At 31.4% G+C, this 14,480-nt stretch overlaps 1 protein-coding gene across 1 annotated transcript; it reads right to left on the reverse strand.

Moving 5' to 3' along the window:
- Positions 1-9,766: 9,766 nt before the first annotated feature.
- On the reverse strand, positions 9,767-10,365 carry HELRODRAFT_158921 (hypothetical protein; the record flags this gene model as incomplete). Its single annotated transcript, XM_009010872.1, has 2 exons — positions 9,767-9,980; positions 10,214-10,365. The coding sequence occupies 2 exons, from the start codon at positions 10,363-10,365 to the stop codon at positions 9,767-9,769; spliced, it is 366 nt and encodes a 121-aa protein (XP_009009120.1).
- Positions 10,366-14,480: the final 4,115 nt, after the last annotated feature.

A 14,480-nucleotide genomic window follows, 5' to 3' on the forward strand; every position in this document is an offset into this window, starting at 1 on the left:
TTCGATCATGTTAAAAATTGGTTTGCTTATGAAATAAACGGCCTAAATAAATCAAAATTGTTATTTGAACAACTATCTTCATTATATTCAATGAATATTTTACATTCTGCTGGTGCTCATAAGAAACTGGCTGCTGAAATCATACGTTGGCTTACAGCAGTGGCTTACAGGGTTTCATAGAACTCTTACGATAGCACTTTTTTGTACATATAATGCTTTAAATAAATCAATATATTCCTATCACAATTATTTTTGTCAGTATAAATATAGAAATTGCTTTTGTCAGGTGAAAAACAGTGGCTTACTGAAGCCGTAGGTTGGCTTAATCGGATTTTTTCTCATGTATACAATAGGTATGAGATAAATCAATCAAACAATCAAACAATCAGTCAGTCAGTCGGTCGGTCAGCCAGCCAGCCAGCCAGCCAGCCAGCCAGCCAGCCAGTCAGTCAGTCAGTCAGTCAGTCAATCAACCAATCAATCAATCAAATTGAATGAACCAAATAAACAAAAATAAAAATAAATAAAAAAAAATTTGCAAGGCCTGTTCAAACTCGAACAAACAGTTAACCGTTACAGATCTACAAAGAAAGAAAAACACAGTAGTTGCTTTTATTTGAATTCATTCAAAAATGAAAAGTCACGGTTAATTAAAATTTTAAAATGTCAATTTTTTTTAAAATTCGTATTTTAAATAGACAAATATAACAAAATATCGACCTATAAAAATAATTATTATCTATTATTATTATCATACACACTCCTTAGAAGTTCTCGAAGGATAATAAACCACGTAACATGAACATTTAGTAAGAACAGTTCACAACATATCATAATGACTAAATCAACATACTAAACAAAAATAATTTATACATGCATGTATACAAAGTAAATCAAGAAATATCCAAAAATTATATAACCAATTTAAAAAAAAACTAGAAACCAGTCAACATTTAATGAATAAATAAATAAACATTATTAAAAAGATTGTTCAAAAAGGTACAATTTAAGGCGACGACGAGAATGAAATGTAGTTTGTTTTGTTGGTGTGGTGTTGTGAAGCGAAAACAAACATCACACAAAACTAGTAAGAAGTCGCAAGAATAATAGTCAGTCACCTACCTATAATAAAATTACTCTCAGGGCCCTAGCTCACTTATAAACATTGACTCAACTCACTTACCTACAAATTTGTATTTCTCGTTTTAGATGTTTCAAGTATTTTATTTAACATATTTTAGCGTTTTTATTTTACTTGAAGCTTGTTAACTAATGTTAAGCCCTAGCCTCCCTACAATTGTTTAACTCATCTCAGTCCCTAACTTACCTAATAATTAAATTAAAGCCCGGTTCACGGTAAAGAAAATATAAAGTTGAAGAGAAACATAGCAACAACGACACCGAATGAATGGATGTTGTGTATGTATGTGTTGTATTGATGTGTGTGTGTGTGTGTGTGTAAATGTGCGGGCGCGCACTCTCCAGAAACTTCACTCACTACGGACGAACCTCCATTGCACCGACCATCATCTGACACGCATCGATGGAATGTATTTGACTGGATACTAAAAAATAAATTGAAAAAAAAATTAACTAAAATAAAAAACAAGCAATTGGAAAAAATAGGCAACTTATCTTTTTGAGATAACACTCAATCTTTGTTCAAATTCGAGTACTTTCAAAGGTACAATGAGACAAAAACAAATTTACCTTTAACATTATCTTCGATTTGTCATCGGAACGATCATCATGAGACCTCCATCCGAAACGTGCTGATGCCCACCACAGCCCACCTCTCATCATTCTGTAGACATTTTTTTAATAGCGTATTAGTAAATCAAGGAACAAAGGAACGATCGATTAGATGATTAACTGAATGATTGAATAATTGGTTGAATGAATGAGTGAATGAATGAATTAATTAATAAATCAATTATTCAATTAATGAATATAATGAATTAACGAATCAATTAATAGAAGAATAATTTAAAAGGTTGAGTGATAAAATAAACGAATAAGAAAAATAAAAAACGAAACTAAACCTTACTTCAAAAATCGTCGTTACTGTACTTTCCATTGCACCGACCACCACCATCTGGTCGGCACACAAAATACCATCCAAACTTCAGAGTGTCAGTCGAACAGCCAACGAGCTGATTCTTCCTACACCACCATCATCATATGTAAATCATTATGAGATCACCATCTAAAACGTGCTGACTCCCACCACTGCCCACCTCTCATCATTCTGTAAACAAAATATTTTATTTGCGTAGTAGTAAATGAATGTTAGAATCTTAGAAGCAAAAAAAATTAAATTATAAAATGAAAATAATGTCAAATAAATAAAATTTTAAAATAAAGAAGTAAACAAAATGTAAAAAAACTTACCGTCGTCCATTCGACAAAGGCAGAATGTTGAATGCGGTCTGGTTCCTACGTTGTCCTCCAAAGCTGGTGCCAGTCCTCCTCGAGATTGTTGTTGAAACACAGCCCGTGTTGATGGAGAAAGATAGAGAAAGAGTAGATTCTCATCAGAAAGCTTAGCGGTGCCTGCATCTCAAATTGCTTAATAAAAATAATCCTATCTACCTATTCAACTACCTTAACTAATCTATATTAAATTGTTAATGGTACGATAGTCGAAAGTCCCCCTTCATTCTTCCTCCTTGCACAGAGGTTCATCGACAGCAAGGGCACCGGATAGAAAACCATTGCCGTGCGGATAGTAGACTATTGCCGTGCTGATAGTAAACCATTTATCGTCCGGAAGCCGTGCGGGTAGTAGACTATGGCCGTGCCGCATGGTAAATCATTACCGTGCAGATAGTAAACCATTGCCGTCCGGATAGTAAACCATTGCCGGTAAACCACTGGCCACCAAGGCTTACCTCTGACAACAGACTTCGAAATTCAGAGTCTATCGGCTATCGTACCCTCAACTTACCTATTCATTACAATTAAGCCATAGCTTACCTAAAATTACAAAAAAACTCAAGAGCCCAATTCATTTGCCAATCGGCACCCACCCCACCACCTACGTAATGCCTTGGGCTCCAACTTAGTAATAATATAAAACTTAAACCCTAAATCTATTAATGAGTGTGTATTACAACGTAGCCTTAACTTACCTATTCATTACATTATGGCCCTAGCTTACCTAAATTACAAAACTCAAAAGCCCAATTCATTGGCCTTTCGGCACCCACCCCACCACCTACGTAATGCCTTGGGCTCCAACCTAATAATAATAATGTAAAACTTAATAACTTACTTACCTCTCGATACACTTACAGCGTTTATTTAATTTAAATTACAAGATTGTTCCTAGAATTAAATTATTGCTTTTAACTACCTATGAAATTAAATTACTCTCAACCTTAGTAATAATAAATTAGAATGTGTAATGAAAATAAAATAACGCTCAAATACTAATATGTGTTTATGTATGTATTTGTGTGTGTATATAATACGCTGATGCGTGTAATGTGGGTGCGAGAAAAAATCGAAGAGATAAACTTACGCTGCCTACCTATTCAACTACATTAGTGTTGGATGCTTCCTATCTATCCTACCTACAATTAAAATAATGCCTATCTAACCTACCTATATAGCTACTTAATGTAATTGTGTGTATGTGCATGTGCGTGTGAGCATTCTTACTTAATGTTAAATTACAGAGAAAAACAGAGAAAAAAGAATAAAACGTATCCCAGCCAGGCGTATCTTCTTTGCCACTGAATGAACGAACGTAGCCTGACATCTTCAACGATGAATTCCTTTGGAAGCTTCAACCTGAATAAAATGGATGAAATGGAAAAATCTTATTTATTTGACTAATTTAAATGAAAATAGAAAAACGAGCCGCGGTGAATTCCGCCGGAAAGCCAGCCAACTGGCAAAAAAAAGAAACCGTAAAACGTACCCCAGCAGGGCGTGCATTCTTTGCCACCGAATGAACGAACGTAGCGTGACATCACAACCATTCTGATCGTCCACGATGAACTCCTCTGGAAGCTTCAACCTGGATAAATGAACCTGAAAAACCTAAATGAATGGTAAAATCTTATTTATTCAATTTAAATGAAAATAACCGCAAAGAAACCGACCGGTCGGCAAAGAAAAGAGAAAAAAAGAGCAAAGAAAGGTATCTATATAGGATTTATGCTCTATATAACTCTATATAACCATGAATACTACCACATTCAATCAATTAAAATCCCACTAAAACCAGGAACCACCGCGTACCTGCTGAATGTATGATGTGAAACAAAACAAAAAAAAACACAAAACAAAAATCACATCACCAAGTAGAGTAAAAGAATAGGAGTCCCTAACCTACCTATGTAACAAAATTACCTTATGCCCTAGCCTACCTATATAATAAATTAATTTTTACCTCACCTACCTATGCTTCATTAACTTAACTCAAGACTCATGAAGAAAGAGAAAAAGGAGTAAAACAGAACATAAAATACTACCACACAAACAAACATGATGTATGTATGTATGTATGAGCAACCGTTAAAGAACCCACCTAAAATTAAAAAAATACCACCTACAAACATTCAAACCACCTACAAACATGCAAACTCTATATAACTCTATATAACTCTATATAATTAAATAAATAAAAAAATTTTAAAAATAAAATAAATGAGATCAGACAGACTGCTTCAAGCGAGGCAGAATGCTGATCTGATTTTCATGTTGTCTCAGCTTCTCTATTTATACTCGTTTCAACCATACATTCTCATCATTTCAATCATTCGCATCAGTAAAAAACTTGTTTAATGTATATACTGCACTATTATACAGTCTTAGCCACAATGCTAACCGTACTAAATTGAAGTCATCGAACGAACGCCTTCGAAACTTTCTGGTTGGCTGGTCGAATCTGCTATATTGCTTTTCATATAAACATATAATCTAATATAATATAATTTAATTATTTGTATACATGGATTCCAGTCACTTTATATATATATAATAAAAATTCATTATAAAAGCAACAGTAATCAGTGCTATTTATGTAAGCACGCAGTTCAAATTTTTCGGGGAGAATTCAAAATTGTTTGAGACCACACCTTGCTTAACATCCGATTGCAAGCCGAGTCAAGCCAAGCCGAGCCAATATGCATAGATTTATAAGCGCTTTTATGTTAATATTTTGTTCGCTATATTTATATATTTTATAAATTCATTATAAAAAACAACAGTAGCCATTACTATCTATGTACGCACGCAGTTCAAATTTTTCGGGGAGAATTCAAAATAATTTGAGACCACACCTTGCTTAACATCCGATTCCAAGCCGAGCCAAGCCAAGCTGAGCCAATATGCATAGATTTATAAGCGCTTTTATATTAAAATTTTGCTCGCTTTTTAAACGAATATCTCAATATAACAAATTCTCCATCCTATTTTAACTTTCTTTGATGCTTTTTAATCAGTCAGGTTACAAAAATCATTATCGATATCACAATGAAATCAATTTGAAATTTTTTTTTAATTACTGATAAAATTTTTAAATTGTTGATAAAAATAACTAGTATATATAGTGTAGTAAAACGTTTAAAATTTTCTGAGAGAATTGTCAATAATTTGAGACTACACCATAACACAATTGTACAATTTGAATGTGTAAATACATTATAAATGTATTATAACTACGTGTATATATCTATCTATTTCTTCATTTAGTTCTGCCTGTGTATGATATTTTGTCAAATTTATTTGATAGGAATTGAATATAACCTTTATACCGGCTGATTAACTACCATGCAGTAAAATAACTACTGTTGACACCATTTCCTCCAACGATTTCGCAACGAATTGCCCATACCATATAATTAGATAGTCAGATACAATAATTTAGTTTTTAAGTAAATTTTCATTTTCGTAGCTATACACAAACATGTCTACCTGTTGCATTAAAAATTGCATTAATAATAAATAGAAATGAGAAAATTTCTGATGCATCTTTCCACAGGTTTATTTTCAAATTAACTTCACACTAAAATAAATGTAACAATATCCCTATGGCCTATAGGCTCATTGAATAGAACTATTTTGTTTTACAATTACATATATTTTATTTTATAGACTATTATAATTTATAACCACTTCATGGATTACCATTTTATTATTAAAAGCAATACTTAAGAAATGCACAAGTTTCTGTAACAGTTTATAAAATTTCAGATTTCCTCAAAATGTAAAAATGCAAAACGATTGGATCAAGTGCATCAGACAGGAAATAAATGATTTCAAATGGCTTCCATCAAAAAATGCAAGAATATGCAGTGACCATTTCTGTAATAAAGATTATAAGGGTTATGATGGAGAAAGGAAGGTAATGCTGAAGAAAGCATTCCCATGTTTTCAAGTTAGTTATATTTATATGTCATCAGTTACACAAGGAAGCAATTCACATTATCATTGTACATTGCAACATTCTTATCTATAAAAAAAATATAAAAAGCATTCAACAATATTCCATGTATTTTATTAAAACTTAGAAAGGGCATAATGACATTGTGAATAATAAACCCTGCTTAGGACTGGGATCATCATCATCATACCAATCACCATTACAAGTAGAGTCAATTTTATATTAATGCTTAACAAGTTAACTAAATTGGCATAATCAAGTTTTTATATGAAATACACATCAAGTATTTAATGTAACAAATAAATTAACAGAAAAATTTCTGGAAAAGTTTAAAAAAATTAGAACATATGACTCTGATCAAAAATCATTCGCGTTGACACTGCATTTGTATGGGCATAAGGCATATGATTATCTTTGGACAAATGGCTTACATCTTCCTCACACTAGGACATTAAGAAAGTAATCTTGTCACACCTGTTCAATAATTTTAATAAGATTGTTTTAAATAACTATTCTCAATGTCATTTTATTAACACTACATTAAAAGGTGGCTACAAAACATTGATGGTATGCCTGGGGTGATTTCTACAAACCTTATTGACTAATGGTGATGGGGATCCTCTGGAAGTGTAGGATCATGACATTCAATCTAGTCATGGATTGAGAAATCAATCCTTGATATATTTGATAACAAACATTTATTATAATATAAGTATGAAAAAAAGATGTAGGTGTAAGGCAAAATCTTACTTGGAACTATTATTTTTAGCAATTTATGATTTATTTTTTTATTTATGACTTTATCCATTTTCAATGATACCGATATTTTTAATTATTATTATCCAAATTATACTCATGCCTATATAAATTAATTTGATTGTGGCTATTTCTATGCTTAATTATTTTATTTACTTGCCATAGGTATGCACAGCATTTAATAAATTAATGATAATAATTAATAACACAACATTCTAAGTGCATAAAATATAATAAATTAAAAGTACAATTTTTACAAACCTCATTGGTTATGGTGATGGGGATTCTTTAAAACTGAATGATCATGATCTAACAAGACATGGATTGATGAATCACTGGAATCACACATTATCTTTAATAAATTTAATAACAACAATTTAAGAATGAGGAATATTTTGTAAAACATTAAATGAAAAAAAATTTAGTTTGAATCACTCATAATTAATAAATTTTAATTAAATTGCAAGTTAGCTTGGGGAGTTTGAAGCTTGAATTGAACAAATTACAAAATTGTTTATTTTATAAAATTAATTGATAAGATTGATAACTATATTTTTAACAGATACGTTTAAAATTTTGTTACACATTTTGTAATGTATCATATTTTTATAACTTTATTGAGGTTTTGTGGTTTTTCTAGTCAAAATTGGTTTAAAATTTTTATTTTTTTAGTTTCTGTAATTCTAAAATATGTTTTCGGAATTTGGCATCTTTTCACAAGCTTACGACTTTGCTTTTATTATTTAGTTTAACTTTTAGTTGTACTGTGGGAGGAACTTATGAGTCTCTTTAAACTGTTGAACTGTTGACTATAAATAAATATTGCTGGAAAAACCACTTTGCCGTCACTTTACCGATTTAATATATTTATTTAATTTAGTATATTTTTTATTCCCAGACCTAAGCATTGTAAATAAAAATTTTAAAACCAATCAAGCAATAGAATTTAGGATCTTAGGAACAAGTGCTGTTAGTCGTTAACTGTAGTGGTTGGTAGTTTCTAGTAGTCTAATGCTAATCTGTTAATGCTCGTTAGTGTTATCTGTTATTTATTTCAATTAGTAATTAGAATCAGCAGAGTTTAGTTTTAGCTTAATTATTAGAGTTTAGTAATTTAATTACTAATTAGTCGTCGTTTAGTGTTGTTACAGTTAATGAGTTAAGTGTTGTTGGTGGTTCACAAAAAATTTTTTTTATTTGAAATGCAAAAAGATACTTAACCGTCATACAGCAATATCTATCCTAAAACAGCATCTAGTACCTTTTAAAACATTTTGAAATTTTAAATAAAAGCAATATTCCGAAATTATTAAATATACGATCGTAACTTTTGACTTGGGCGATAAAAAAATCACCCTCCAATTTCCCTCCGGAAGTAAGCTCCTTGCTCGACCGTCAAAAATGAGCGAAGGCCGTTATATTTATTTTAATTATATGATTCAACCATGGATATATATAATCCGCGCATTATATCCATGCATTCAACTGATTCTTTTTTTACTTAACTTACCAATTTTATTAAATTTAGAATGAAGTCGCTCTCTATAGTATTATTACCATTATTTATAGACTTAGCTTTGAAGCAAGAGCGGCATTAAAGTTACCATTCATGATGTATGTTATAAACATTGAATCGACAGCTGGAGGACGAATATTATGGTATTATAACCACAGTAGCATAGCGAGGAGGGCAGGAAGTGGTTGCCTCGGCCACCAAAAGGTGGAGGTTGCCAAATTGGGCGTGAAAACACTTTTAACCTTGAAAAAATAATTATTAATTTATTTCATTCAGCAAACTGGAACATATTTCAAAGTATATGAGGGTTTCAACGGGAGGGATCGATTATTTGACTTAGCCATGGATATATCATTGTTTAGCGTAGAAAAGGAACTGGAGTAAACAATTAATTTCCATCATGTTACTGAAAACTTTGCAAATGCAAAATCCCGAGAAGTACTTTTGTGAGATAATACGGCTGTCATCTACAAATTTTTTGACAAATTTGTTCAAGTTGTCTTTACATATATTGCATCGCTTTTTGTTAACATAACTGCTCTTATATAGTTATGTGAATATGGATCACAAACATTATTAGTAAATAGAAAAAAGCGCCAACAGGTCTTTTGCTACTCCGGGCACCTGTCACCCTTCAAACGCCACTGTTTAAACTGGTATTAAGTGTTACCCCCGTCATATCGTATTCTTATCATTATAAAGTATAGACGTCACCGAAAGCGAGAGCAGCATTTACACCATGCACCAATTGAAATTGGTGCTCAGAATATTAAGATAATGATATCCTCACAGTTAAAATATTATATGATGACACAAATACTTTCAGGTCATAGTCCATTTCAAAAAAATTGGTTTAAAGTTTAAACATTTAATTTTAAAATTTCAATGAATATTGCAATAATTCCTGAAAGTGAAAAACCACTAAAAAGAGATTTCATTCAGGCTGAGCGACGCTTTCTGAACATTAAACGATCATCGAACAAATGCACAAGTCAAACTATAATTTTTTATTAATTTATAAAAATACCTAAAATTATTATTTTATTATAGTTATCATAAAAAAAATTTCTAAAATAAACACGCTAATACGTTCAATTAATCTATTTCCAGTTATCATTATGGAGTTTCCCGCCGAGATTTATATCTGGGAAATGATTATCTGTAAATTTGGACCGCTTGTAACAATTTCGTTTACCAAAGATGGGACCGCAAAAATTTGGATCATAGCAGTCTGAAGCGCCGTAAGACATGGAAGTGAGCAAGCAATACGTGTATCGTTTTAATGGAGGTTGAAGTATTCTTCTTTCAATGTATCTTCACAAAAAATTTTATTTTCGAGATAAGTATTATAAATAAATTCCAGCAATTCAATTTTAAAACTTAGCAACGATTTAATATTTTGTCATAAATCTTTTTATTTAGCAAATTCTAAACGTATGTTCCTTAGTTAACTGAAAGAGCATGAATTTTGGAAATATAAATTTAATCGTTAAGTGGTAGAACAAGTCAGAAATATCAATTTTCAAACAATCAGGTATAGGTACAACCTTTTCGTAAAACCGTGATCACTGTCAGGCATGTACTCACTAAGTACTTTCCTATCCGTTGGTTCAACTTCAAACATCTCTTTAGTCAAAGCAGGGCAAAATTTTTTTCTCGCTTCCATTTTTAGTTTTTTGTAATTTTTAATTTCTGCCATCTTGTGTTCAGTTGCCAAAACCATCGGTTTCCATTTAGGATCGATGGGTAATTCGCTTTTGTCGGCAGTACCACATGCTCGGGTTTTTTGAAAAAGCTTCAATCGTGTTTTATTTTCTATCAAAATACTTTCCAAAAGGCACTGGTTTTCAATTATATTGGGAACGATATGAAACGTTGTAAACATTTTAAAATATTTTTAAAGTTTTGCACGATTACGTCATTCAATGTAGTGGATGCGTTATTGACAATAATAATAATAATATTATTATTATTACTATTGCTAGTACTATAACTATAAAGGAATTTTAGCGGTGCTAGTGATAGCAGTTGTGGAACTATCAAAAATAGACCACTTTTCATTTAACACTAAAAAACATTTCCGCTAAAAAAATTTCGAAAAATACTCCGCCATAGAAACAAAAAAGTGAATAAAATAAAAATAAATACTGCTAAATAAATATATGCTAATAATGAATATAATATATAATCTATATAATAATTGATAAATAAAACTATAATAAATTTTGAGAATTTTTATTTCAAGAAGATGTTTTCCAAACTTTTTCCAAAACGATCTGGTTCAAATTTACTGAAAAACTGTACACAATTTTAGGAAAAGCAGCATATGAATCGCTTTTGTTGTTTTGGCATGCAAATGATTTCTTTCTTTATCTACATTTTTTTTCTTTTTTTTCTGGCAGGGTTAGAACAAATTCATCAAGAACGTTGTTGATTACAGCGAATAGTTTTGCACATGCAATGTCGTTATCTTTTTAATTGGTGATTGAGAATCATTGTTGAGATGATAGTGCATGTTTGATTTTAATTATTGACGAATTTGTAATTTTTGTTTATAAATGTTGTTTCGATTTTAAGTGAAGTCATAGTTATTATGAGCCGCAAATATTGGCAGGTGATCGGAAAAATCTGAGATGGCAATCCCGCTATTAAAGACTAGTTTTGACTTTGTGAAGATGTTATCTAACAATAATGACGAAGTTTTTGCGTAGCGAGTTGGTGAAGTTATTAAAGGCGTGAAACAATAAGAGAAGAGTAGATTTTTAAATTTTTAAACACTGTTTGAGTTCATATCTGTTAAATTGAAATTGAAAACTCCAACAACGTATGTTTCTTATGAGGGTTTTACGGAAGCTAGAATATCTTCAAATCGTTTTAAAAGCTATTCTTGGTTTGACGAAGGGGGCAGTACATAGCAACTACGTTGGCCGCTTTGCAAGTTGAGAATTATTTTAATCTATGTTGAATGCAAAGTATGTCAATGGTATCATCTTCAAACAGTTTGCTATCGGAGATGTCATAGGCTAAGTTGTCTTTAATGAAAATGCCTACGCCACCACCGGCTGTCAGGTCAGCCCTGTTCTTGAACAAAAATTTAAAGTTAGATAAACTTATTGAATTTGCAGTGCTTTTGTTCAGCCATGTTTCTGTTATGATTATGAAAGAAAAGTTTTGCAACTGTAGTAATAAAACCTGGAGCGAACTCATTTTGTTATACAAACTTCTGGCATTAAGATGAAAGATAGAAAATTGGTTTAGGTTATATTGTTCTTGCTATTCACGCTTAATTTAATGATAGTTTCTGACAAGGTTACAATAGAATAATACACTGAGCAGTCATGTTGTGTATTTACATTTGTCAATAGATTATTATTTTTGTATTTTTGTTTTCTTCCATGGATATATTTTTGGATGTGTTTCTTTGAAAATCTATCTACGCACGGCCACATATCGGCGTTTAGCATGGCTTCTCTGTCTCGAAAGTCTATGCAAACTCAAAATGCTTTTGACATGGCGTCATCAGGTTTTCGTTGATTTTTTGTTGGTGACCTCAAAGCACGTGATTGCATTTATCTTGTTTGTAGGTTAACTTTTTTGTCATCAACTGTACAGTCACTGTGAAAGTTGCTTATGTAGAAGATTGATTATTTTATCAGAATTTTATTTGCTTTTATTATTAGATTTTATGAATTGGTGTTTCTTTCTATTATTTTACTAGATTTTGTTGTCAGTCTTAGAATTGTTTTGCTGGAGTGTGAGGCTGACGGATGATCACTTGTGACGGTGTTTTCGGAGACGGTGTTTGATCTACTTTTTCTTGTCTGTTTTTCCTAGATTAGAACACTTGAAAATTTTCATTGTCAGTCGTTATTTCTTCATATTCACGATATGCTCTGTCGGCCATCTCTCTCAAAATGGGATCTTGCTTGATTAATTTTAACAATTAAAATCATAAACGATTATAAAATGGATTTCAACATTTTGAATAGACTTAATTGTAAAGAACTAGTTCAAAATATTAGAAAATCAACCATAAAACTTGTTAATGCTGAATCGTCGGTGGATTTTTTGAACAACTGTATATATATATATATATATATATATATATATATATATATATATATATATATAATTGAGAAACCTCACTTCATTTTTAGCTTTGATCGGTTTTGACTGTCTCAGCCCCAACTTTTTCTAATATATGTATGTATATATATATATATATACACTATTGTATGAATTCTACCAAATTGTTGGCACTATTCAATTTAAAATTTGTCTTTTCAATTTTTCTTACTAGATTTTTCTGAAAATTGTTTAATTGGTTGAAAATAGAATTACCCAAGTTCATCATGAAAATTTAATTAAACTGCTGTTATCCGAATTCATCATGCAGATAAGGCCTTATTTCTTTAGTGCAGGTTTGGTTTTTATAGCATTTTTAAACAAAGCAAATTTCTTTAGGAAACTTTATTAGTTGGTATCGTATTCTTCATCTCTGTTGTTGTCATTCCAGTATTAAGACGTCAAGTTGGCAATGATGTTGTCATTCTTTGTTATATGTTTATTTGTGATTTATAGATTATATATATATATATATATATATATATATATATATATTATTATAAGAAAACTTGTATAGCGACTTTTATAGAACTACCCAAAGTCGCTATCCAACATAACCAAAAAAAAAATATAACCAAAAAACATAAACCAAATAAAAACATAACCAAACAAAAGCATAAATATTTCGAAAATAAACACAAGTATACATTGTAAAAAGAACTAAAACAAAACAGATAAATCCTTTAAATTCATATATAGATGCACACATATACTCTCGACCATACCCAATCACTCAAAGTAATGTAACAACCATATAAGAACCAAACAGCAACCATTTTAAACCAAATCATAGATACATTCATCCACCACACCAATCACACACAATTACGCTAAGAAGATGCACGATAACATATAATTCAGAACAACTAACAGATAAATACCCAGCCACACAATCAAAGGCAGCACTCATATCAAGTAAAGCTAACAATGTCACTTGCTTTGAATCTGATGCCTGAAATAACGTTGACAACAGCTTTAACAGTGCCGTTTCCGTAGAGTGGAATCTTCTGTACCCCGACTGAAAGCACGGAAGAAGATTATTTTCATCCAAGTATTGCAGAAGCTGTCTTGTAACCACCCTTTCAACAATCTTTGCTATAAACGACAAATTTGACACAGGACGAAAACTCTTCAACTCATTTGCATCGGACGATGGTTGCTTCAATAGCGGTGTAACAATTGCTTTTTTAAAAATCATTGGATAACTTCCAGTTTTCAAACACATATTGATCTAATCCGTCAAGTACGGCAAAAACAGTTCAATGTGTTTTTTGGAAAAACTCGTCGGGACGGGATCTAGCATACATGTTGTCGGAGGGGCTTTCAAAATAACTGCCTTAACATCATCACTTGAGCACTCCAAAAAATTCGAGAATACTTGATGTTCTGTAACCTTACAACTGAAAGAAGGAGCGTTATGCCCTGTTATGGTTTTTTTAATGTTTTCAATCTTTTTCCTAGAAAAACTCTGCAAATTCGCTGGCAGTAATTTTATTGTTTGCTACATCAACCGTGTTAGTTTTTTTGTTACATAAAACCTTGTTTAAAACTCGCCATAACTGTTTAGGGTTGTTAGCGTTAGTGTTAACTAAATTGTTCCAATATGATTCTCTTCTTTTGCAAAATGCTCTTGTTTCATATTCATTAGGCCAATCCAGTTCTGCCTATTAACCATGCATTTATTTTTCC

Source organism: Helobdella robusta (genome assembly GCF_000326865.2).
Source record: "Helobdella robusta unplaced genomic scaffold HELROscaffold_1, whole genome shotgun sequence".
Taxonomy (NCBI): domain Eukaryota; kingdom Metazoa; phylum Annelida; class Clitellata; order Rhynchobdellida; family Glossiphoniidae; genus Helobdella; species Helobdella robusta.